Here is a 24,902-nt window from a genome sequence, read left to right as displayed (position 1 = left end):
TGGAGTATGAAATCCTCCAGCAATTACCTTTGCAGCTTACCCTTTTAGAAGCTATCCTTGGGTTTGTTTGTTTTTTGGGAGAGTGGGGACTCTATATACCTGCCCATTTAACCATCCTATGCATGGCTTCTAAAGAATAAGATAGTATTTAAGGGATTGTTTAGAATTTGGCCTGAGTAGCTGATCCCTGGAATTCCTGGAAGATTATGCTCGAAGGATCACATTGAAAGCTCCCATTGATATAGAAAAAAGATCTGGGCACCATTCCTGAGATTAGCACAAGCTCATTGGCCTGAGACACAATTTAAAAAAAAAATCATGGTTACTTTTGGAAACACTAGAATATACTGATTTACTTGACAACACTTCAGACCACCCTGGCCAAGTAACAAATGTTATGAAGTCTTTCCAACACAAATATCCCTGCTTTCAATTAAAATGTGAATATCAGGTACTCAATCTATTAAGCAATTGTTTTTAAGTACAAACCCTTGGACTGTGACCCAAAGAATCAAACATAAAGAAAATAACTTTTAACATTCTTCTGCAAATACCCTATTTTTCAAAGAATAAGACGCACCGCAGTATAAGATACACCAAGATTTCGAAGAGGCAAATTAAAGAAATTTTTGCACTCTGCAGACTTCCCAAAAACGGCCCGTTTTTCATCAAAAAAGGCATTAATAGCCTTTAGGAGGTTCGGGGGGGGGGGGCGGGAGGAATGAGCAAAAAACATCCAAGTTTTTTTTTGCAAAAATGGGCCTGTTTTTTCTCAATAAACTGACACACATAGCCTTTAGGCAGCTTCCAGAGTGCTCTGGGGGCTGGGCAAAATTGAGCAAAAAAACGGTCATATACTTGTGATATGCTAAATTTAGGTTTATAATCTGTGGCTGATGTTTAAAAAGATTGATGCAATGCAGTAATTTCATTTAATAGAGACTTGCACCATAAATTCCTAAGTACTTCTACCTGGTATTAAGTATAATTGATTGCCTTGGTATAAATATAAGCAATGGCTCACAGCTTCACAATGACTCCAACCTGAATCAATTTTAAGGAAAAGTGATAACTATTCCAATTTTTAAGGTACTTAAAAATGTTTCATCACACACTTGCAACATATATGATCTTTGTAATAAAGGCTTTCTACAACAATTACATATTTTTATCAAAACCTACTCGATAGCCTCAGGTGTTATATGGAAATTACATTAATAACAGTACCTTACAAATCAAGCATGCTACTGACATTACATGTGAATGAATACAAGCATACATATAATACATACTTGAAACATTTTTAAGAAAGTTTAAGTGAAGACATTATATCCAACTTGTCTTTGTCACAACTCACATGGAGGGAAGAAAAAGCTAAAGATCTCAATCTATATTAGACACACCCTTGAAGCAGTAAGTAAAATCCAAAGAGAAAAAAATGTGCAGTGATTTTTTCAGCCCTTCCTAACAGACTTCCTCTTCTCTGAAAAGCTAGGGAGGTCATGCTACTGAGAAGCAAAATTCAATGTTGTATGAAGGGCTGCAAAGCAAAATAAGGAATACTTTGCCATTACATTTAAAGCAAAGTCCACCCATATACGTGCAAGGGTATTTTATTTCAGCTGAAAAGTATACCTATTTCTGAAATGTGTTCGATTTCTTTTCCAATGTATTACCTTCACTTTTTAAAGCTTTCATAAATAAGAATGTAAAAATGGAAGAGACAAACATCAAATTATTTTTAAAAGGTTGTTTCAATAAAATTTTAATGATGATTCAAACATGGGATAGGCAAAAATAGAACCGTGACTCAAGCAGAATGATGCACATTCAACATACGAGACTGCAGTTAAGTCTTCTATTTTAGGGGAAATGAAATGTATTGGATTACATCTTTACAAGCAGCACATTGTATTAAGGACGTGAATCATTACTACAATGGCTTTTGTTTTCCCTTGACAATGTTACCATTCAGGGTCCTAGGACAGAGTAGTATGCAAGTTTTTTTTTAAAAAAAAATCATCAAAATTTCAAACATTACTTCTTCATCAAGAAGGCAGAAAGAAAACAGCGCCACCTTCCATCCACACAAAAAGACACACAAACATTTAATGGTCTACAGTTAATAGCACTATGTAATGTACATGTAATAACTGCAGCTGATTTTTCTAGGATGAGAGAAAAGATAAATTCCAAAAGAAAGCATTATAGGAGAAGAGAAAAACTCAGAGAAGAAAGCAATACAAAATGTAAAAACTGCAAACTGAGCAATGGCTTTAGCAGTGTTTCGGCTATGTAACAAAGGGTTGGGATTATGGCACATCAATGGAGGTTTGGTCTCATTTAAAATCGTTTTCTCTTGATGATTTCAGGTTTCCAGCTAACAGGATGAGTTTCTTCAGTCTAGAGAGATTAAAAGAGAAAAAAAAGAGTTCTAGCCCAATTCTAACTTTGCAAATGCTACAGTTACATATTTCCTAAAACTGGCTCTAGGGAATTTCTGAATACAATCCCAAATGATATACCAATTTAACTACTTTGGCCTTTCTTATTTAGAACAGTCACTCGTATTGACTTCCCAGTCAATCCCTAGCTGAAGAGGAACTCAATGCCATATCTTCCGTATAAATATTCTCCATTTCTTTTTAAATTTTAATGGGAAGAGAAAGGCACTATTGGTATGAAAACACAAATGGATTTATTTCCTATTTCATCTCATGTTACCCATGATTAACAGTTTTGGAGAAGAATTTAAAAAGTCCAATTGAAATCTTTCACATAAACCACAGCATCAATTAAGAAACATAAGAATTACAATTGTTTTTGAAAGTGTGTGCTCTATTTACTATTTTCATTAATCAGATATTTTGTTAACTAGTCTAAGAGTGATTTCTTGTCATTTGTGAACTACCAGAATTTGACCAGTTGGTTTGTTTTGATGTATCTTCCTTTATACATCACAACATGCTGCCATACTAAATGTGAAAGCAGATTGAAATATCATAAATTTATTTGGAAATAAAACCCACAAAACTAAGTTGAACTTATGAGTAGATATATATAAAATTGTTCTAATTGTTCTATAAAGTGTAATTCACTGTTTTTAAAATGCAATCATAAATACATATTTTGTTAGCCAAACTGAATAAATATCTGATCACATAATGCTCTGAGTTACTTTACTGAAACTGAAGAACAGAATGCAAAAGCATTTATTTTATTGTATTACTGGAAAGTTTCTATAAAGCAATTGAACTCAACTTATAAACCATATTTTTTAAAAATAATGTTTCCACTGGGGTAAAATGTTGTTTGTGAACTTTATTTAATAACTGTTTAACATTAAATATGCTTTTTAGATTAATTTCAGAATATCTACACTGTGTATCTTCAACCTAGTTTTATGCTGTAAAATGTTATTAAAAATATCCCACATACCGCAGAATCATCTTCTTTATAGACTTTTATAGTTTTGTCAGCTTCAGCTGTAAGAAGTCTGCTTTCAGATTGGTCAAATGCACAAGAAAATATTCCCGATTCACTGTCCAAAGAGCCAGGCTGTACAGCTGCATGCACCCTCTGGAAGTTGTACCCAGTTCTCCAATCCCAAAGGTGCATTGTACCGTTGTCAGCTGAAAATAAAACACCAGGATATTCATTCAAAGTCACAATTCAAGTATATATCATAGTTATTCTGAATACATCCACCATAATCTAGATCTGTTTGCATCCACACAATTCATTTCTATACAATAAGATTAACAATCCATCTCTGGGCCCCTCTGATTTCATTAGGATTGACTTCTAGAAAAAAAATTAATCATCACAAGTGCTCTACCAAGATATAGTATTTTATTTTCCTAGAACTTGTACTGATATTATGTATGGGAAAATAATGCTTGCTATCTGCAGTTAATATATATTGCAGATAGTCTTCTAGTCTTGTCCATTTGTAAGTATTGGATTATATACCTGTTGTGGCTTGGTAGGAGCCTTTGGAGCTGCTATCAGTGAGTGGTTTCAGGATGCTCACAGGAGAAGATAACAAGCAGCTGTGGCTCGTTAAGGATCTCCTCCTGTGGATAAAAGACTGATAGTGCCACGCCCTAGTTGCAGAAGTCAACGTTCCTTCGTTGTTCTAGTCTAGGTTCCCAGTTCGTGTTCATGATTCAGAGAAACCACTTGGATAAGTGATTTGCTTTATATAAACCTGGTTTGCTGTATGAGTTTGTTTTTGCATTTGCTGTTTAACTTTTTGCCAGAGAATTCATCTATGTTTATTTTGGGCTCGCAGCCAGCAAAAGCCGGGACTGATAAAGACATTCCTTTGCAAGCTGTGTGTGGCTGTCGTTTCTGAATGAGCAAGGAGGGGGGTCAGAACAGTACCTAATGGGAGTTATAGCCAAACATAACACTAGAGTACCTGAGGACTAGAAAGCCCAGGAAAAAAACTGTTCCCAGAATTCCTGTGCTAACATACTGGCACCAGGTAGAAATTCTTCATATTATCTGTGATGTTTTAGGCTAAACTTACATTACCATTTCTCCTTGTATATATATTTAAATGGGCTTGAATTAGCTTTCATTGAAGGCTCTCCTAAAAACATGGGTCTATATATATATATATTATTTTTGTATTTAAAGGAATACATACATACATACATACATACATACATACATACATACATACATACATACATACATACATTCCTTTAAATACAAAAATAATTTTAAAATAAAAAATGCTGAAAAATAGAACTACTACCATGCAAACACTTGTTGAAATAAGTGTGCATTGCTGACTTTAGGGAGAAAAAATTGAAAAACTGACATGATACACTACTCCTGGTGGACCTCATGACTGTTAGCTTTGGGCAGGTTCAGCTCCTTGCCCACATCAGATTTCAGCAAGTACCAAAATTTGCAGTAAATATATTCATTTTTTGCCTTTGTGCAGGAAAATCTTACAAGAGAAAAGATAAGGACATTTTAAACTAGAAATGGGAAACTTGCAGATTCCCAATGTCACAGCGTGGTTACTGGTTAGACATGATGGGTACAGTAGTCTGATATCCGACAGATAGCCACAGGTTAGCGGTCCAAAAATTAAGGGTCAAAATAAATTGGAAGCCCATATTAAATCCTTCCATCTCTGATGTTCATGTCTGCCAATAAGTTCTAAATAATCAGAGCTTTAGAATAGCCCACGAAAGATAGTGCTGTATCATGAGTCCTACAGTGCATAATAGCAAATTAGAATTTGTTTACAAATCATATGCAAATTTTAACTTACCTCCAGAAACCAGGACTCCATCTGAGTTCACAGCCAATGTATTGATAATAGCACTATGGCCAGAAAGGTTTTGGATAAAATTTCCATCAGGGAATTTCCACTGTTTTATATTATCTGGAGATCCAGATGCAAATGTGTACCTGCAAGAAAATGTATATTAAGATCTTAAAAACTGTTGGATGTCTAATTAATCAGCATTTAATTATTGATTGTTAAAGTTACCAGGGTTTATCATAGTTTCAATGTTAAATTATTTCCTATGAATTATTTTTGGTGGCAAAGAAACATGGCTTTCCAGATATTTTTGAATTACAACTTCTAGTGATCTGAATTCACATTAGTAGTAGTAAAACTATATGGAAATTGACATTCAGTAGGAACTAGGAAGTGTACGTTCTTCACCCAGCAATTTAAGTACTGTAGAACTGCTTGCTGTATGTATATAGCATACAGATAGATTATGTCCACTTTATCTTTATATTGCTTAACTATGTTTCCCCTATCCTACTCTAGGAAATGGTGCTCATCTCCATTTCCTAGCCGATGGAGCCAGTATTGTCTGAAGACATCTTCCATTGTCATGTTGCCAGCCTGGTTATAAACCAAAGGCACACAGAACATTGTTACCTTCCCACCAAAGTGGTACCTATTAATCTACTCACATTTGCATGTTTTCAAATTGCTAGATGGGCACGATCTGGGGCAGGAACAGGAGCTCTCCCCATTGCATAGCACTTGGGTCTCGAACCCAGGCTGTGAACTTTCCAGCTAACAAACTCAGCATCTTTAACCACTGAGCCATTGTGCCCCCTGATACTTTTACTCAACTAAAGATAATAAAATCAAAGATTTACTGTATGGGAATAATCCACCAAAGTGGGTCATATTTTTTCCACATAATAGCTCTATTTGGTCAGTAGACACTATGGCTTAATTTGCACATCTAACCACTCTCAGTCTTTTATTGAGATGTAAAAGGGGAACAATGCCAGCAGAAGACATACTGTTTTCATCCGGGTAAAGAAATGAACTACCGGTATTTAAATCTAAGAATAAATACTCAACTCTTCCTCACTGATGATAGTGAAAGACAATCTAAGAAAGCATATACAAGATTATAGCTTTAATCTTATATACTTTAATCTTGTTCTGCTGTATACAGAACCAACTTTTGCACAAAACCCTCTGGTCTTAATGAAGGAAAATTTCAAGCAATGATCAAAAGCTCACAAGGTTGTGTGACATTGCAATAATACATTGCTCTAATAGTTAAAACTACTAGAGAAATTAAACAAAATATTGCCTTAAATAGGCAGTACAGTATTGCGTTCATGACTGGCAGTCTGATTTATCTATAATAAAAAAGGTTATTTACTTTTTTAAAAGTCTGTTTAAAAAAAAAAGGAAAATCTTACTGTCTTGGATGCAAGACAACTGCTCTTACGGATTTCTTGTGATTTGTTAACGTGACCCGTGTTTTCCCTGCTACCATGTCCCAGAGACGTATGGTGGTATCATGACTTCCTGCAATGAAGAAATGAATTTAAGAAGTAATATAGATAAATCCTTACACCACATTTTGTTTTTCCTTAATGTATCTGTTTCCCCTGCACTTGAAAATCTTCCTGCTGCTTTGAGTCATATTAAAATAAGAAAGGTGGTAGATATATTACTGGTATTACTTCTGGCACCCCACTGCATGCTCCAGTAATACAGAGGTCATACAGCATGCCGACAACAATTATGACCTTGGCAGAACAGTACCCTCTCTGTTCTACCATAGCTCCAGGGAAAGTCCCCGGAGCCACAAATTGAACTGCTGCAGATACATATTCTAATTCATTTGTGGGCCCTATTCATATGGCCAAAGCAGTAAAAAGGTGATTTTCTGAAAGACCTTCTCTTCCTTTGCAAGGCAGTTTTTCAAATCTTAAATCTATTTGCTTGAATAAGTACTTGCTGCAATTCAATAACAACTGTGAAAAGCATTCAAGATTCTCATGCTTTCAATATATTTTTTAAAGCAATTCTGGGTAGTTATAATTGTTTATATCCAGAGGTTCTTAGCTATATGCAGAATTATTTAAAACATTGACATATTTGAAAACCACAAATGCAACAAATGGAAGCATTTTATTAAACCATAAGCAACTGCGTGGAAGTTGGCTACAGGACCAACTTACTAAATTATGCATTAATCGTACCTGTGATAATCTGTGGCTCTGCTGCTTGACACTTCACTGTTGCCACAGCATTTGTGTGTCCTGACAATGTATGCACACTAGCTTTTGTTCTTACATCCCAAATCTAATAAGATCATAAATTTAAACAATTAAGTACAACAATGCATGGTTATAAATAATCTTTTATCAAACAAACATTACCATCTATATATATTTATGAGCTTATCATGCAAGATCCTGCTGATCTTAGTATCACTTATGAACTCCCACATACAGCAAGAACAGTATTTGTGTAGGAAAATAGCAGACACACACAAGCACTTCCTGCCACTGGCATGGTTCAGTATTGTAAGGAGCAGAACTGAAACTGCTCAACTTTTTTCTGTATGCCTTTGAGGGATAAAGCATGGATTACAACAGTTTGCAGCCCCAGGGATCCTCCTTATTTCTACTCCCAACCCTTAAAACAAAAAAATATTAAACAGTACTATCCCAATTTGGTTATTTTGCAAAAGTATTTCAATGGCACAATCCTGGGATTACAAATGCATCAGATAATTCACTTTCCATATTTAAAAATAATTCTTTTTTGATTAACTGGAATTAATAGAATCTGAAGATTTTAAATAGCTAATGACAAAAAAAAATCACATTAGTTTCCACAGGGACAAACAAGGTTTATATTCATATATATATGAACACTTCTGCTTTACTTACACGTGCTGTTGAATCTCTGCTACAAGTTACAAGCACATCTATTGTTGGATGCAAATCCAAACCATACACAGCGCTGAGATGGCCATGGTAATGCCTAATAACCTGGATGTAAACATATTACAATCAGTACTGAATGTTCTATCATCAGTACATTCCTGAAAGATTCCAACTCTTTCAAATTTATTTAGTTACCTTATTATATTCAAGATCCCAACATTTCACCTGTTTGTCTTCCCCACATGAGAAAAGATAAGGACTTCTTGCACTGACTATTACACCTCGAACTGTACTAATATGTCCTGTTAAAGACAGTTTTAATTTGCCACTTGCAAGATCCCAAATCTGTAATGAGAAAAATACATCTTTGGTGTTCTTTGAAACAAAACACACAAAAGGCCGTTATTCTAATTGAGCAACATCTCAAAGATCTTAGTAGAATACAAAATACATTCCTTCAGGATGGTAGAAAGACTGAAACAATAGTTTACCAATCCGAGTTTGGGATTACTAACATACCGTATTTTCACGACCATAAGCCGCACCGGGTTATAAGCCGCAGTATCAGTTAACGTTAATTTTTCAAACTTTTTTCATACATAAAGCGCACCGGGTTATAAGCCGCACCAACGGAGGGGCGCCCTAAAAAAAAAAAAAAAAAAAAGGAGCCAAGCCGTTCCAGAGATGTGAAGGGAAGCTCCGGGCGAGAAAGCGGCTTTCAAAGCTCCGTTGAGCCCCGCGTGTGGATTTATTTATTATTTGCTCGAGAGAGAGAGAGTATCCCTCCTTCCTTCAGCCCAACACACTCTCGCTGGCATCCCGGCCAGACGAGAGGGACTGCAGAGGGTCTCCCTGAGTTTAGGGCAGCGAGTCAGGGCTGGGCCAGCTTGGGCACCGCAGAAAAGCAGCGGCAGCCAAAAGGGGAAGGGCAGGAACAGCCTGAAGCCACCCCCACACCAGCTAGAGGGGGTGCTGTGGGCTGCAGGCGGCGGCGAACAGGAAGGGAAGCGAATGGCAGCCAGCATCCCTGCCTTCTTCCTCCCAGAGCCGCTTCTTTGCCAGCCTCTCAGCTGATCGGTGCCAGGCAGCCCCCGCGGGGCGAGCGCTGCCGGGGGGAGATCCGGGGGAGAGGAGGGAAAAGGCGTCCCGAACAGAAGTTTCCCTTCTCCTCCCCCTCCCGCTGACTTCTCCCCAGCAGCGCTCGTCTCCAGCCGCAGCAACCCTGGCGGCCCCCAGGGAGACTGAAAGGGGCGCAGGGCTCTCCCAACCGCCGAGGAAGGCAGAGGAGCCGGCCCTGGGCTGTTGGGAGAAGCGCCCCAACCCTCCCTTCCCTTTGGCAGCCGCCTGGCAGAACGGGGAGATTTCTGACATTTTGCAGCTGGGGGACCAATGGGAATTCTCCCTTCTGCAGCGTCATCGGTCTCCGGGCAGAGTTTTCCTTGATTTCACCAATCAGAAATCAGAGTTCAGAAAGGAGGGAAGGGGGATATTTCCAGTCACATTTAAAGACATTCAAAAACACTGCGCTGCACTTTGAAACTTGTGCGCGGTGTTTCTTTGTTACCTGCGCGGCCGCTCACGCGCGCAGCTTAGAGGGAACGCTGGGTGGGGGGAGAAAACGGGGCGAGGGTCTGTCTGGTGGGTGGGCTCCGCTGGCAAATAAAACCTGGGGGGAGAATGGGTCGGTTGAACGACGCGTCAATGCAGGGGTGGAGGGAAAGCCTGGGCTGGGGCTAATGGGGCTTGTATTCCTCTACCCCAACTGGCCGGGGGCTGCTGCTGGGGCTGGTAGTCCGGCCAGCCAGCCAGCCGCAGGCTTGGCTTTCGATCTGGACTTCCTACCAAGCGGGGGGGGGGGGGCCTCGGAAACGGGCGCTCAGCCCAGCCGTCCTCGTGCTTCAAGTTTGAGCGTCAAATCGGGAGGGAGAGATTTTCGATCTTTTTCCATATATAAAGCGCACCGGGTTATAAGCCGCACTGCCGGTTTTTTATCAAATTTTAGGATTTTCAGTGCGGCTTATAGTCGTGAAAATACGGTACTTAAACAATTTGGCCTACAGGCAAAGATAGAAGGTAATAAAATATACTGAAGTGGATATTACTAAAGCATTATTATGAAGTATATTAGTGAAAGAATAAAAAAAAGTACTGGACCACAATTAAGTCAATATCTCACCTTTATAGTCCTGTCAGCAGAACCAGTAACAAACCACTGATTCCCTGGTTCAACTGCAATACATCTCACCCATCCCAAATGTCCACTGATCACCTGCAAAAGTTACAGGGCAATTTATCAATTTAGATCAAATATCAACCGACAGCTTAAAGCAGTTACATAACAAAAAGTTTGTTTGGTCATTCAGCTTCAAATCTACCGGTAACTGTAACGTTGCCAATTTTCAATGAATAATGATTAAGAGGGTTCCAAAGGAAATTGCAAATCCCATAGGATGCAGGTTGCCCAGTTCTGCACTATCATTATGTACAAATAGCAATAGCAATACAAATTATATATCAGTCTTTACAACACTCTCTGGACAGTTTACAATGTCAGCATATTTTTCCCAACAATCTAGATCCTCATTATACCAACCTTGGAAAGATGGAAGGCTGAGTCAATTTTGAGCCAGTCAGGATCAAATTCCTGCAATACTACATTCTAACTACTGAGCCACCGGGACTCTCACACTGCGCCACCACAGCAGATTCATCCATGATCAGGAATTTGTAAACTATGTTAATTTCAAATTTTATTTGAAATAAGATTGTTTTTGTTGCTGCCTTCTAGAGCAAATTCTTTTGCAACAACTTTTGTCTATATAATCCATAGAACTAGATTAAAAGTATCAGTATTATATCAGTTAAACTTCAGTTTGGAGCTGTGTCCCCTCACTCCCCCCAAGTTGCATCATTTTCATCTTGTTAGGTTTCCTCCTTGATGGTATAAATTGTCCATATCTTTCTTCAATTTTAAAAATGAACTTTTGTTAGTCTTGTTTGGACTGTATTTAACAATGTGTTGCCTTGCCTACTATGGTTGTCACATCATTTTGTAAAAGTAACTAGTTAACTAATGTGAGAGGCAATACATAAGTCATATACTGTGGTGCATGTGTGTAATGAACTAGATGCTTCTAAGGGGCTCTACAGTATGTTTCCATGAAGTTCTGAAGAGTGGGAGCTGAAAAATATTTGATCCACTCACTCTGACAGTTCTGCCAATTACATGCAAGACTAAGCTATTCGAACTAAGATTGTTGGAATTAGATTCTACAACAAGCTGCTTTTCCCATCTCCTCTGCTACTTTGAAGTGATTGGAAACATCACTTCAAATTTTAAGCAAGTCACAGAAATTAATTTAATTCAGTTATGATTTACTGGAACAAGACAGGATAAAAATATGATATGGCCTTGATTCAGTCAATAAACCTTAATCAGAATGCTGTTAGTTTATTTAGAGATGTTTCCAACTTACCTGAAACATACTGAAGTGAACTCAAGATCAGAATAGGCTTATTCTTCTAATAACCTCAGTGTATGGTTTTGTATTCCCATCTAAACTAGTTCAACATTTAACAAACTATTTATTCGGCAATAAATACTTTTAATATATTTACTACTTACTCTGTATAGCTTCCATGGTGGATGCCACTGTGGTTTTGGCATTGTTGGAGCTTTTTTTGCCATCAATGCAGAATTTTTATTCCCACCAGCTTCCATCATAGCCTATAAATTGAACAAACGTAACATCATATATTTTTCTTTATCAAATTCTATGTTCTTTCTAGCTCATTAGAAGATTAGAATATAACCTGGTTCATTTACATGAGGAATGAAACTTACCATAGTCAAACCTGGAGGCTGTGAACGCTCAGAAATCCCAGCATGTCTATATATATCACCTACACCAGCAGCAGTTCTATTTGATTCGATTCTGAAATGAGAAAAAATGATGAGGGCTTTTTACCTCCACAATTAATAGACTGCTGATTTTGCATATAACTGATAATACACCTATTCAAGAAAATCTGTGGAGTATCATCATACTAGTGCAGAATGACAAAATATATTCAGATCACAATCCAGCTAAACTGGTAATAAGTAGCAACATTTTAATCATGACTATTAGATTCCATAGTATTTCATGAGCCTGAAACTTTACTAATTTTTTACTTTATATCAGTGCTTCTCATAATACCAAAGGAAGAAACATGTCATAGATGCACATTCATTGAGGCAAGTATGGTTTATCATCTCTGTTGATAATGGGAAGAGTGAATGTCCAAAAGGATTGCTGGAGATAACAATAAAAAGATGCTATTGCTGTCCTGTTGATAAGACCATTTACTCTGGCTGGAATCTATCTATCAGAAAGGGCAGTCTTCTGGATATGGCTTCTTACTAGAATAGCCGTATGGCTCCTTCTCTAATAATATTCAGAAAGGGCATTAAAATACTGCTTCAAGGAATAACATTAAATCGTACTGTGATTAAGTAACCGATTTGTCTGATCCTGTGATAGATTATTTTGGATTTTTAAAAACAGAAGATTATTGTAACTGTAGCGTATTCTGCCAGAGACATTAGAATAAGACAGCATGGAAGACTAGGCAAATTGAACCCATCTTACTTCCTGGCAGGCCATTGGGAAAAAGAATACTTGACCAGACAGACCTGTCCTGATATGGCTCCTCTTCCTTTTTAAGGTTGGTATTAATGTAACAATAATATAGCGAAGAACTGAAGTTAATTACAAGGTCATTTATGCTGCAATTTATTTCTCTATATTTTTAGGATAGCCTAGTTAAGAGCAATCCCACACAGGCATACTTGAATGTATGTCCTATTACCGAGCAGAAGCCTATTAGGACTGTATTATTCATGGATTGTGCCCTGGCTCATACAGAAATCTCTAGACACTATAGCAGTGATGGCGAATCTTTTTTGGCTCCCATGCCAAAAGCGGGGGAAACACAGGGGGTTTGTGCTTGGCATGGCACACCCATAATGATATGCGCACGACCCTCCCGCTTTGGGTGGTTTTTTTTCATTCTCCCCAGGCTCCAGAGGCTTTCTAGGAGTCTAGGGAGGGTGAAAACAGCCTCCCCACACACACATGGACACCCTCTGGAGGCCTCAGGAGCTTCTCTGAAGCCTCCAAAGGGCAAAAAACGGACCTACGGGGAAACCAGAAGTTCAGGAGTGGTGACTTCCGGTTTGCCCGTAGGTCCATTTTTTGACCTCTGGAGCCTTCTGGAGGCTTCCCTGAAGGCTCCAGAGGGCAAAAATTGGCCCTAGGGACAAACCGGAAGTTACCATTCCCGAACTTCTGGGTTCCCCGTAGGTCTATTTTTCACTCTCCGAAACCTTCAGGGCTCTGGTCCGGAGAGCAAAAAATGGTCCTATGAGCAACTTCTGGTTTGCCAGTAGGGCTGGTTTTTTGCAAGCCTCCCGAGGGCGAAAAACAGCCTTAAAAGGACGCAGTTAGCTGGCCAGTGTCACATGGGGGCTGGCCAGCTCACAGAGCAATGCCTCGCGTGCCCTTCAAAATGGCTCTGCGTGACACCTGTGGCACGGGTGCCATAGATTCGTCATCACGACACTATAGAAACTAGCTTTCATCAAAGATCCTTTATGGCACACAAAAGCCATCGGAAACAGAAAAGATATCTATTTACATACTGCTTGTTTTGCTGTTTGATGTAAGTCCCTATTTTACTCCCCCCCTTAAATTATCAATAGTAAATAACGTCTTGCTGAACAATTACAAAGAACATAATCAAATGGAGCACACTATCATGAATCAACAAATATCACTGTGTTTTGCAAATGAATCTAAAATGCCATTTTGCTTTCTTAGCTGATTAATAAATGCAATATAATTACTTGGATTGAGAAGATGGCAGTGCCACAGCTAATGATTGAGATGCTGATTCACTAGGCATCCTTTGGATTTTAGTGTCTGCAGTCAGAGCCACTCCTGGTTTTTTTTTTTTAAGGAAAGAGAATATAATCAATTACAATAAAATTAACAACTAAATGCTTATTCATGTTACAAATTATATATTTAATACATGTACCATTTTTCATTTTGCAACATATAAAGGAACAATGATCACTTCTCCAAGCAATTATGGAATCAGGGGAAAAAAGGGAATTCTATGTGAAGTTTTTCCCTGGTAACAGATATGTTATATATTGAAAGATTGCCCATTTCAAGTATTATTCTATCTGCTTTTTAATTTTGAACACTTTTAATTTATTGCAGTTTCTGGGTATATGGCTAATGTGGTCACACAGATATTTCAACTGCTTAGTTTCATAGTACTCAGCAAAAATAATCAGTTTTTTAAATTTTAAAAAAGGTCAGTTTCACAAGAGTTCTACAAGAAGTTAAAACATTAATTCCATATATGAGTTTGGAAATTCAGTGACTGGAAGCAGAGATTAAAAACTAAATTCAGATTAAAGAATTTGTGATCTGTAATGTATATAACACATGAATCTGAATAAGATTTTTTTGAAGCTATATAAAGAGATAGAACATGAATAGATCAATGAACATATATATATATATATATATATATATATATATATATATATATATATATATATATATATATATATATATATATATATATATATTCATTCCTAGTTTAAAAGTTTGAAAAATATCTGGCAGCCTGCTAATTGTCAATTCAAAGTATACCAAGCAAGAAGCAATTCTGTTTGTTTGTCTCAATGTCTAAGAATGGGTGAATTCTTCCATGAGATTGCTGAGCTTCTAAAAATAATGCAGAGAGGAACAGCAAGGTGGGGAGTGTCTTGCAGGCTAAATCTTACAAATACTTCAAAAACTGGGCATGTTTATCTTAAAAAAGTCAAAGTTAAGGGATGACCAATACCAGTCTTCCAATATTTGCATAGGAAGACAACACAGACTTATTCTACCCTGATGTTAGGACAAAAACCAATAGATATTTGGTTTTAGTATTTACAGATAGAGATCCAAATATGAGGAACTTTCTTACTATTAAGCAGTGGAACAATATGTCTCCTGGAATCATAAGTGCTCCATCACTGGAGGTTTTCAAATAAAGGCTGGGCAATCATTTGCCTGGGAGGTTTGAGGAATGCTACCCTGGGTAGAAAGTTGAACTAAAGGACGCTCTGTTCCCTGATTATAACTATGCTGAGATTTTTAAACATTTCAAGATATATTGGCAATACACCTGCATTTAAACTATTAGACATGGTAACAGAGGATATCATAAATATTACCAAAAGCAATAAAGATTATTTATAATTCTCCCATGAATAACACTCAAACTGTTTTGAAATCCATGTCTATATTAGTATGCTGCACCTTAATATACAATGACATCTTTCTTAAGATTTCCAATTGGAAACATAATTGTATTTGGCAGTAAGCTTACTCACCAGGTCCAGGAGGATATGGATGTGTTCCTGTTATCAAATAATCATCCTCTCCTAAGCATTAAGAGATGTATTAAGTCATTTATAGAAGAGTCAAAACAATCATTTAATGATTATACAATTCCTGTCATGATTTCAAACTGCAGCCATCGTTTGAATTTCTACTGAATAATTAATGTAGAAAATATGCATATATTTATGCATATGAATACATGTATAATAAGTATGTAAATATGTATCTGAATATCTGAAAAGCTCAGGAGGAGTTTAGCAAGATGTTAAACATATTCTGAACAATATCTGGATGTTCAAGAAATTTTCGTATTTGAACTGATACTGCTTTCTTTTAACCAGGCACATATGGACTTTACCCTGTAGGATCTAGTTTATTTGACTAGAATTTCAAGATCATTGACTGAACTCAGAAGAAAAATAACAGTTTGAACAAAAAGACATAAGTTAAGAATTCACAAAGGATCTACCCACAAGAACCCATCCTAGCCACTTATGATTAGTAATGGAACCAGACTCATGTTCTGAAAATAGAAATTAACTTGGTTTTCTTTTTCATTAGTTTGACTTGGGGTTTGAAAACTTTTTTAGTTATTACAATTTTCTGCATAGCTGGTAGTCAGATACTCTGCCAATGTATTTTAAAACATCTAGATATCTATTATTACATTCTGATCTATATTTAATTATCTCTGCCTTAAATCAATGACTCAAGTCAATGACAAGCCTTCAGGCAGTTGCAATTCACTGTTTCAGCCCGCAGGCAACCCTCTCTTTAAAAGTGGGACACAAATCCAATAAAACAATCGTAAGCATCTCTACAGTTACTATCATCTAATAGTGACCACATGGTTACAAAAGGTGTTTCTTGAACAAGGGTTCAGGATTATTAAAGCCATATCTGTATCCATCACCAGCACACTTGCACACATGTAATTGTTACCTACCTGGGTTTTGAAGATACTGCTTGTGTCCATAGGACTCTACTATGCCATGGGGACCCTTCTCTCGAACACATTCTTTCAATATAGGCATATGTAGCACAGATCCATACTCTGTACGGAGTTTAACTGCCATCTTAACCTTGTGGCTGCACAAAAACATATTTTATTACATCTTTGTTTTTTAACATATGTTTTACTATAATAACACCATACCTCAGTAGAGATTCATAAAGTCTGATGTAAACATACTTATGCCATGCGCTGGCACACATTTCCCCCCCACCCAAATACCACTTTCCTGTATTTTCTAAATTTGAATGAAATGCCAAAGTCAATTCGGATTATTTAACATACAATAACTTGAAGTTTATTTAACTGCATTAATTAAGGGGAATAATTCCATTTTTCCATGGTATATAGCTCTGAATACTGGACTGAGTCAAGACTTCAGAATTCAAGCTATGAACAATGCCAATGGTAGAAGCTAAAGTGAGGTAAGGAAAAGGAAGCATTGGGAAGATGAGGGGGGGGGGGAGGGGGAGAGCTAGCTGCTACTGTCCTTGGTTTCAAAAACAGCATATTCAAAAGGCGAGCCCACTCGGTCTTCAAATAGCTTTCCTTTCCTTTCCTATCTGCTGACTGCCTTGGCTTCAAATATGGCATAAGGAGGGGGGGGGAGCATTGGATAGATGGAGGTGACTAAGTCAGTTAGATATGCTGCATTTGAACTCACTAATAGTAGGACAGGCAGGGAAAGTACTCAGAAGATCAGTGTACAAACCACATGGGGGTTGCAAGAGAGATGCACACTAGTCTTTCCTATTCATTATATAAAAATCCCCACATTTTGTTTCAGCTGAAACCTTGGCAGAACTTTTAAAGCACAGTGTGCTTATTCTGGGTTCAAAACAAAACCTATTTTTCATTTCATGCCTAGTTCTATTTCTTACCTCTTTTCATCTAATAATACAGGTTTTGCGTTGTCAGCCACAAACATATCATGAGTCCTCTTTAAAGACCTGAATACAAGAGTGTGGACAGAATGCTTCTGCACTTCCTAAATAAGAAAAAAAGCACACATTGCGTTAGAGACATTCCTTGAGGATGGGCTCCAGCCCGAGTCCAAAAACTCAGAAGACTAAACCTCTGGTCGCGAGGATTGACCCAGATTGGATCCTGCAAAGAAAAAAGAGTTCAGATTTATCCATAATACTTTCAGTAAAACAAAGAAGTGAAAAATGAAAACAAAAGATTCATTTACTAGATAACCATAATTTCTCTTTATGTACCAATGAGCAAAGAAAATGAACATCTGATCTCACTGGGATTTGAAAAAGAAATCACATAAAACTTTTCCTACCTCCTTCAAAACTCAACAGAATAGGAGAAATCTAACCTTCAGGTCAGAAGGAACCTCTACAGTAATCACTAAACAAAACAATCATGTTTTACTTTTTATGGGAGAAAACCAAAGGCAGCCATTTCTTCTTGCTCTAAAGATCAGCATATCAAAAGAAATCTCTCCCTTACTATTGTACCATTTATATGAAAGTAACCATCCAGCTATTTATTTATCTGCCAATATCTCAAGGCTGAAAATGAGATGCTGCCTTCTGTTTGTGCAATTTTACACAATGGAAATGAGATTGTCCTTGACTTACAACAGTTCATTTAGTGACTGTTCAAAGTTACAGCTGCACTTTAAAAAGTGACTTACAGACATTTTTCACCCTTATGACCATTGCAGCATCCCCATGGTCATGTGATCAAAATGCAGACGCTTGGGAACTGACTCACATTTATGACTGCTGTAGTGTCCCAGGTCAACTTCTGTGACTTTCTGACAAAGTCAATGGGAAAATCATTCACTTAACAACCGTGTTACTAATTTAACTGCAGTGATTCACTTAACAACTGTGGCAAAAAAGGTCATAAAATGAAGCAAAAGTCACTTAACAAATGCCTCAGCAACAAAAAATTTGGGAATCAATTGTGGTCATAAACTTGAGGACTACCTGTATTGTTTTGCCTATGTAATTGTGGAAAAGGAGAAAAGTGTAAAAACCACAAAAATTAATTTCCATGTTACTGTTTTAATATTATTTAACTGTAAAAATCATTTGTGTGGTGGCTAAAAGTTAAAAATAATCTGAGGGCATATAATCAATTGTTGTTACAGTACTATTACAGATGGAACAGTGGGAAAACATGAGTGACTATGTCACCTTTAGATTTGACTACTGCAACATACTCAACACAGGGCTGCTCCTGAAGACTATCTGGAAGAATACAGTGGTATGGGAAGTATGGGACCTCCTAAAACAGCATATGTTGCATCTCTGCTCCACAAGATGTTTAGGTTATCAGTTTGTTTCTTGGTCCAACACAGTTTGTTTTTTTTAACCTATAGAGCCTTTCGTAGTATTGAAACATTTTGGATGGATTGGCACATAATTTCACTTTCTGGCTGGTATCAGTGGCATCATATGCCTCATTTTATCAGTATCTTACCTTCCCAATGTACTGTGCTTTTCTTACAAGAGGCAGTGAGCCAGAACTTAATCAACAATTTTGTTTGTTGCTGAATTAGCCTATTCCGTTTGGATATTTTATTCTTTGTATCATGAAAAATCTGAACATTGCAATAATCAAGTAAGCTACAGTTAACCATGAAAAACAGTGTTGAACAAGCTCAAACATATCATTTTGTAGACAGGTACAAAAATAAACAGGTAGAAAGCAAAGACAAGTAAGAACTAAACTTAGCTGGAAACAAGAATCGTGGTTGTATAATAAACCTTTCAATTTAAACAGAATAAAGATGGAAGGAATGTTGAAGGTCTTCTAATCGAAATCCCCTGCTCAAGCAAGAGATCCTAAACAATGGGTGTCAAACTCGATTGTGTCATATGATATATTGTGACTTTTCTGCCTTTGTGGAGCTGGGATGGTGTGGCCTGTGCATGATGCATCCAGCCCATGGGCCATCAGTTTGACAAGCCTGTCCTAAACCATTTCAGATAGGTGGTTGTCCAGTCTTTTCTTAAAGACCTCCAGTGATGGAGCACCCACAACTTCTGAAGGCAAGCTGCTCTACTGATTAACTGTCCTGTTAGGAAGTTTCTCCTTAATTCTGGGTTGGTTCTCTCCTTGATTAGCTTCCATCCATCGTTTCCATCCATCCATTGTCTTGCCTTCTGGTGCTCTGGAAAATAGGTTGACCCCCTTTTTATGGCAGCCCCTCAAATGCTGGAACACTGTTATGATGTCACCCCTAGTCCTTTTTTTCTCTAGACTAGCCAAACCCAAATCCTGCCACCAAAACTGGATACAAGATTCCAGGTGTGATTTTACTATGGCTTTATAAAGCAGTAAAAATACTTCACGCAATCTTGATTCTATGCCTCTCTTCATACAACCGTTCACATTTATGCTTTGGATCCTCTCACGTCAATATTCGCCTAAGAAGGCACCCCATTAGGTTCCTACTCATAATATTCTATTTTATTTTTCTTTTATGTACACTGAGAGCATATGCACCAAAGACAAATTCCTTGTGTGTCCAATCACACTTGGCCAATAAATAATTCTATTTTAATCTATTCTAATTCTATAATGGACCGTTTTGAGGGGCTAAGGTGTTGGGCAAACGCAGCCCCAGCGGGAGAGACCGAGGAGCCGTCACTAATTTCCTTTCGAATAAAGCCCCGGACGCGTCCAAAGGGTCGGAAGGGAAGCCTCTTCCTTTCTTACCTCCACCATGATGGCAGCTGGCCTCGGTAAAGCCGCCCGTTGCGGCTTCGGCTTCCCCCCCTCAACGGCAACGCACAGCTCCCACTTACACCACAACCAAGTCTGTTACCAACAGTCGCTTCCGGCAACCGTCACCGGTGCGACGGAAGTGACGTTTCCGCTGCTTGCATCCGGGAGCATGCGCAAAAGCTCGCCGTCTGATTGGCGGCGCAAATGGACCCGGGACGCCTTTGGATGTGATGGGAGGGCGGGGGACCGTAGATGCGAAGTTATAGTCAAGAGCTGGTGTCCCCAAACTTGGCCACTTTAAGACTTGTGGACTTCAACTCCCAGAATTCTCCAGCCAGCAGAGCTGGAGAATTCTGGGGGTTGAAGTCCACAAATCTTAAAGCGGCCAAGTTTGAAGACCTCGGTTCAAGAATTTCAGCCGGTGGTGGGGGGAAGTCTTCTTAACTGCAGAAGCAGCCACGGGAAACCTATAAATAAATCATATTGCAATAAATTTCGTATATTAACAGTTCAAATGTGTGAGATGAACTCTCATGGTTCCTGCCTGGAGGAGTGCAAGCTTAAGCCCTCTTGAAATTCGGTTGGTCGCTTACAACGGGGGTTCCCAATCTTGGTAACTGTTGAGTTGTGTGGACTTCAACTCTCAGAATTCCTCAGCCAGATTGGATGACTGAGAAATCCCGGGAGTTGAAGTCCCGGCGTCTTAAAATTGCCAAGATTGGGATTCCCCTTGGCTTACAAAACAGAGAGGATCACAAGATTCACGTTCTTCTCTGTTTCTCCCAAGTTCCGGATTTGGTTCAAAAATCAAGAGTTTGCAAGATTTGTGAAGCAGAAAATTCTATTTTTTAACTTTTCTTTAGAAACACACACAATAAAAGGGTTTGTCAAAAGTTAAAACTAGTTTTGGTGCTATTAAAGAAATGGAAAACCAGCATACTTCTGCAGGCTAAAATATAGTAATAAAGATCTACCAAGCAATTCTTTGCAGCCATTCCTCCAGTCTTTGTACTTATTTGTAGCCTATGACTATCATTAAGTGTTGTATCTTATGATTCGTGATGAATGTATCTTATTTTATGTACAATGAGATCATATGCACCAAAGACAAATTCCTTGTGTGTCCAATTACACTTGGCCAATAAAGAATTCTATTCTATTCGGTTCTATTCTGCAGAAAAGTGTGTTGGCATGATCTGTGATACCTTGATAAGGTCTAATTTGCATTGGTAACAAGGTTTGCTTAGTAGAGGATTCCCGAGATAATTGGTTCTTAAAGAAAGCCTGGTTTATCTTTGGGCCAGAAATTATAGAATTGAAGTAGCTACACAACCTGTTAAGGTCAACTAATTTTAGACTTTGGATAAAAAATGCTGAAGTAATCTAGGGAAGATGAAAAGCACTTGAAACAAAAAGGTTGCTAGTATTTTTTTTTTTAAGGGAGATTTAATGGAGTGATTTTTTTTTAAGGCAGTCTCCTATGCAATTCAGATATTCAAAAGATAACAAAAATATATATTTACAGCATTATGAACTTTGCATAGTATTTTAGAGTTGCATACAACTTTGTACAACTTTCATCCTCTGGCTTCATGTTATATTTTGGGACAGAAAGTGCCATTACAGATTGTGAACAGTAGAGTGTGCAGTTTAGCTTGTTTCACAGCAAAGTACCAAAAATCAATTATACCAGTATCAAAAGATGGGGGCTTCCCCCCACTCCAAATGAAAAAAAAAAAATCCAAAATCCAAACTGATGAAAGATTTAGGTTGGTTGTGGGTTGCAGTTCAATACTTCCAGAGGCTATTAGCTTTAGAACAATTAATACTACAAGCCTGTATAATTTAAATCTCAAGATTTGTTGAATTTATCAGAGCTTGAGTATAAAGATGATTGTTTCCTAATAAAGGAGTATCATGCTTTGCGTGGCATGACAAAACCGCGCTCGACTAAAGCACGCCCGATTAAACCGCGTCGCTGACGTCATCAACAGGGCGACAACAGCGAGCACGGAGAAAGAAGGGCACTTTAAATAGTGCTTTGAAAGCAAGCCGATTCAACTTAGGTTAGGGTTAGGGATAGGGTTAGCTTTAGGGTTAAGTTTAGGGTTAGGTTAAGGGTTAGGGTTAGGTTTAGGGTTAGGTTAAGGGTTAGGGTTAGGTTTAGGGTTAGGTTAAGGGTTAGGATTAGGTTTAGGGTTAGGTTAAGGGTTAGGTTTAGGGTTAGGTTTAGGGGGGTTAGGTTTAGGTTTAGGGGTTAATTTTAGGTTTAGCGTTTACAGCGTGCTTCTGTCTCTGCGCTGTTGTCGCCCTGTGATGACATCAGCTACACAGTTTCGTCGAGCGCGCTTTAGTCGAATGCGGTTTTGTGGTGGAACCATGCTTTTGTTGCTAAATGATCATCTGCAAATAATTGGGCATCTGTGGGAAGAAAATGTGTAAGATGCAATGGACAAAATGGGCAAATTTCCCAATATATAAGGGTAGGATTTGCACCACGATGCTATTGCATGCATTTTATAATAATTTCAAATCCATGCCAATAACCAAAATATGCGATGACATACAAAATGCTAAGGAAACTAGGTTGATCACCAACGATTTCAAAATAATCACATATCTAATAATTTTTGCTTAATGGGTTTTAAGATTTTCCTTAAAATTGAATGATTTTCATTAAATACACTTGAGTATTTAATAGCTAAGTGACTAAGAGCTGATCTGATAATTCTATCAATTTTTTTAAAATCAGCTGTTGATTGTCTCTGTGTATTATAATGGAATATAAAAGCTGTCTTTTTTCAAACAACTACTTAAAAATGTACGTTGTGTAAATCCTGTACTATGTGCTGCTACCATATTTATTCAGCTGGGGCAACTGAAAACTATATATTAGTCTTCACAAAGTGTTTTTGGTTGTTTTCTTTATATTGTGATTACATTAGATTCTCATTTACAAGAAGCTACTGCTGCAACTTATTGTTGTTTTTAGATTACAATTCGAGATATAGAGATAGACTGTTTGCTTTGCTGTTTTAAAAGTCAGAACAAACTTGCAACACCATTTGTGAAAAAATACTTTTAAATGAACAACCAGAGGAACTGGTTGGCTTCCCCTTCAATATTGCTTATATTTGGTCAAAAGTCTCTGTTCCCGGTGCTATGTGCAAAGGCATTGTGATATGAGAGTCACCGAGAGGTGGCCTTGACTCATCTGATAGATACGGCAGGATATTTCACCACTGTTTGAATAAACCCAGCAAGGCAAACAATGCAAGTTAGCATCTCTGTCCTCCACTGGCTAAATAAATAACTTGGTAAATGAATGAAAAACCAAGGAAGAACAAAATGACTACCAACATCTTTACCTCCACTTCTGTTTACATGGAAAACACTGTTCTCCATCTAGTTTTAGCAATGCAGCTTATTTATATACTCCATTCTCATAAAAAGCTCAGGCAAGACAATATGCTACATGCTTAGGCATAATAGTTCAAAGAAACCATGATTTTCCTGTGTAATCTTTCTCTGATTTGAACTGCATTCAGTAGATATTTCTCTACATGCTATTGCAATTCAAATTAGGCAAACAGATTACACGGGAAAATCATGGTGGCAAGTATTGTGTAACATTGGTCAACAGGATAATAAATATAGTCAAATGATTTCCCCTAAATGCCGCAAGACATTATTTGTGGCCTAGCTGAGAAAACTATTTTGTAATGTTAACTTTGGTGCACGATGTACTACTTCAATCATTGTCTATTTTACTTTGCTAATCTTATGAGTCATTGTTGGATGCTCTATTCCACATTTTCCTGTTATAACACTAGGACATCAACAGGTCAAACTATCTATATTAACAGATCAATCAAATATATTTAGGAATGGCTAATGCAAAAACATCAAATGTGACATTCTTATATTTTATATTACATATGTTTAAATCTCAGGGTGCTAATTAAATTCTGCTCCAAAGACTTTATGATAAATATACCAGAAGTGGTTAAGATGTTGCGCTAAAAATGGGAAGACACAGGTTTTAGTCCACCATCAATCATAAATTCGCTGGTTGTCTTGGATGAAATAATATTTCTCAGCACATTCTGTTTCATGGAGATGTGGGAAAATTAGGAAGAAGGAATGATGAACAGTATATATGTTTCCTTAAGTTCCTCAGTGTAAGGCAGACTATAACATAAATAACACTTTTACACATTCTGGCAGTTTCCAGACTTCCTTCCCAACCTCAACATCTATTAATTTATGGAATTGGATCATAAGTCCTTCATTGGACAGGATGCCATAGAAGGAGTATTTTTGAAAATAATATTGGCGGATGATTTTCAAGTCTTTTAGCTGCAGAATCTTCTCTTCATTATATAACCAATAATTGAGCAGGTAACACTACAATAAACTTGCATGCATGATAAAATTATATAGCCATCAAATTTTTATTTTCTCAAAGATCAAGATACTACTGTAGTCACCTACAGCAGTATTTTGAACAGTAGGATAAATTCAGTATCATATAATGTGGCCCTACCACTCTTTTA

At 37.6% G+C, this 24,902-nt stretch overlaps 1 protein-coding gene across 1 annotated transcript; it reads right to left on the bottom strand.

The window, feature by feature from the left end:
* Positions 1–1,735: 1,735 nt before the first annotated feature.
* On the bottom strand, positions 1,736–20,469 carry PLRG1 (pleiotropic regulator 1). The gene is made up of 15 exons (XM_032224390.1): positions 20,338–20,469; positions 17,535–17,641; positions 16,588–16,730; positions 15,632–15,682; positions 14,078–14,171; positions 12,035–12,125; positions 11,816–11,917; positions 10,367–10,459; positions 8,386–8,535; positions 8,194–8,295; positions 7,498–7,600; positions 6,709–6,817; positions 5,294–5,433; positions 3,439–3,632; positions 1,736–2,403 (listed from the first exon to the last, which is right to left on the bottom strand). Exons 1-15 carry the CDS (start codon positions 20,344–20,346, stop codon positions 2,344–2,346), a joined length of 1,548 nt encoding a protein of 515 aa, XP_032080281.1. The 5' UTR covers positions 20,347–20,469; the 3' UTR covers positions 1,736–2,343.
* Between the last annotated feature and the right edge of the window lie 4,433 nt (positions 20,470–24,902).

Source organism: Thamnophis elegans, chromosome 9, assembly GCF_009769535.1.
Source record: "Thamnophis elegans isolate rThaEle1 chromosome 9, rThaEle1.pri, whole genome shotgun sequence".
Taxonomy (NCBI): Eukaryota; Metazoa; Chordata; class Lepidosauria; order Squamata; family Colubridae; genus Thamnophis; species Thamnophis elegans.
Note: the sequence above shows the minus strand (reverse complement) of the source record. Positions and strands in the feature narration are given on the sequence as shown.

Bases quoted from the DNA above. Each gene is read 5' to 3' on its own strand.
- PLRG1 (XM_032224390.1), bottom strand. The intron at 15,683-16,587 runs GTAGGTAACAAT...CTTAATGCTTAG, and splicing joins GCAGTATCTTCAAAACCCAG to GAGAGGATGATTATTTGATA. The intron at 11,918-12,034 runs GTAAGTTTCATT...TTCAATTTATAG, and splicing joins AGCCTCCAGGTTTGACTATG to GCTATGATGGAAGCTGGTGG.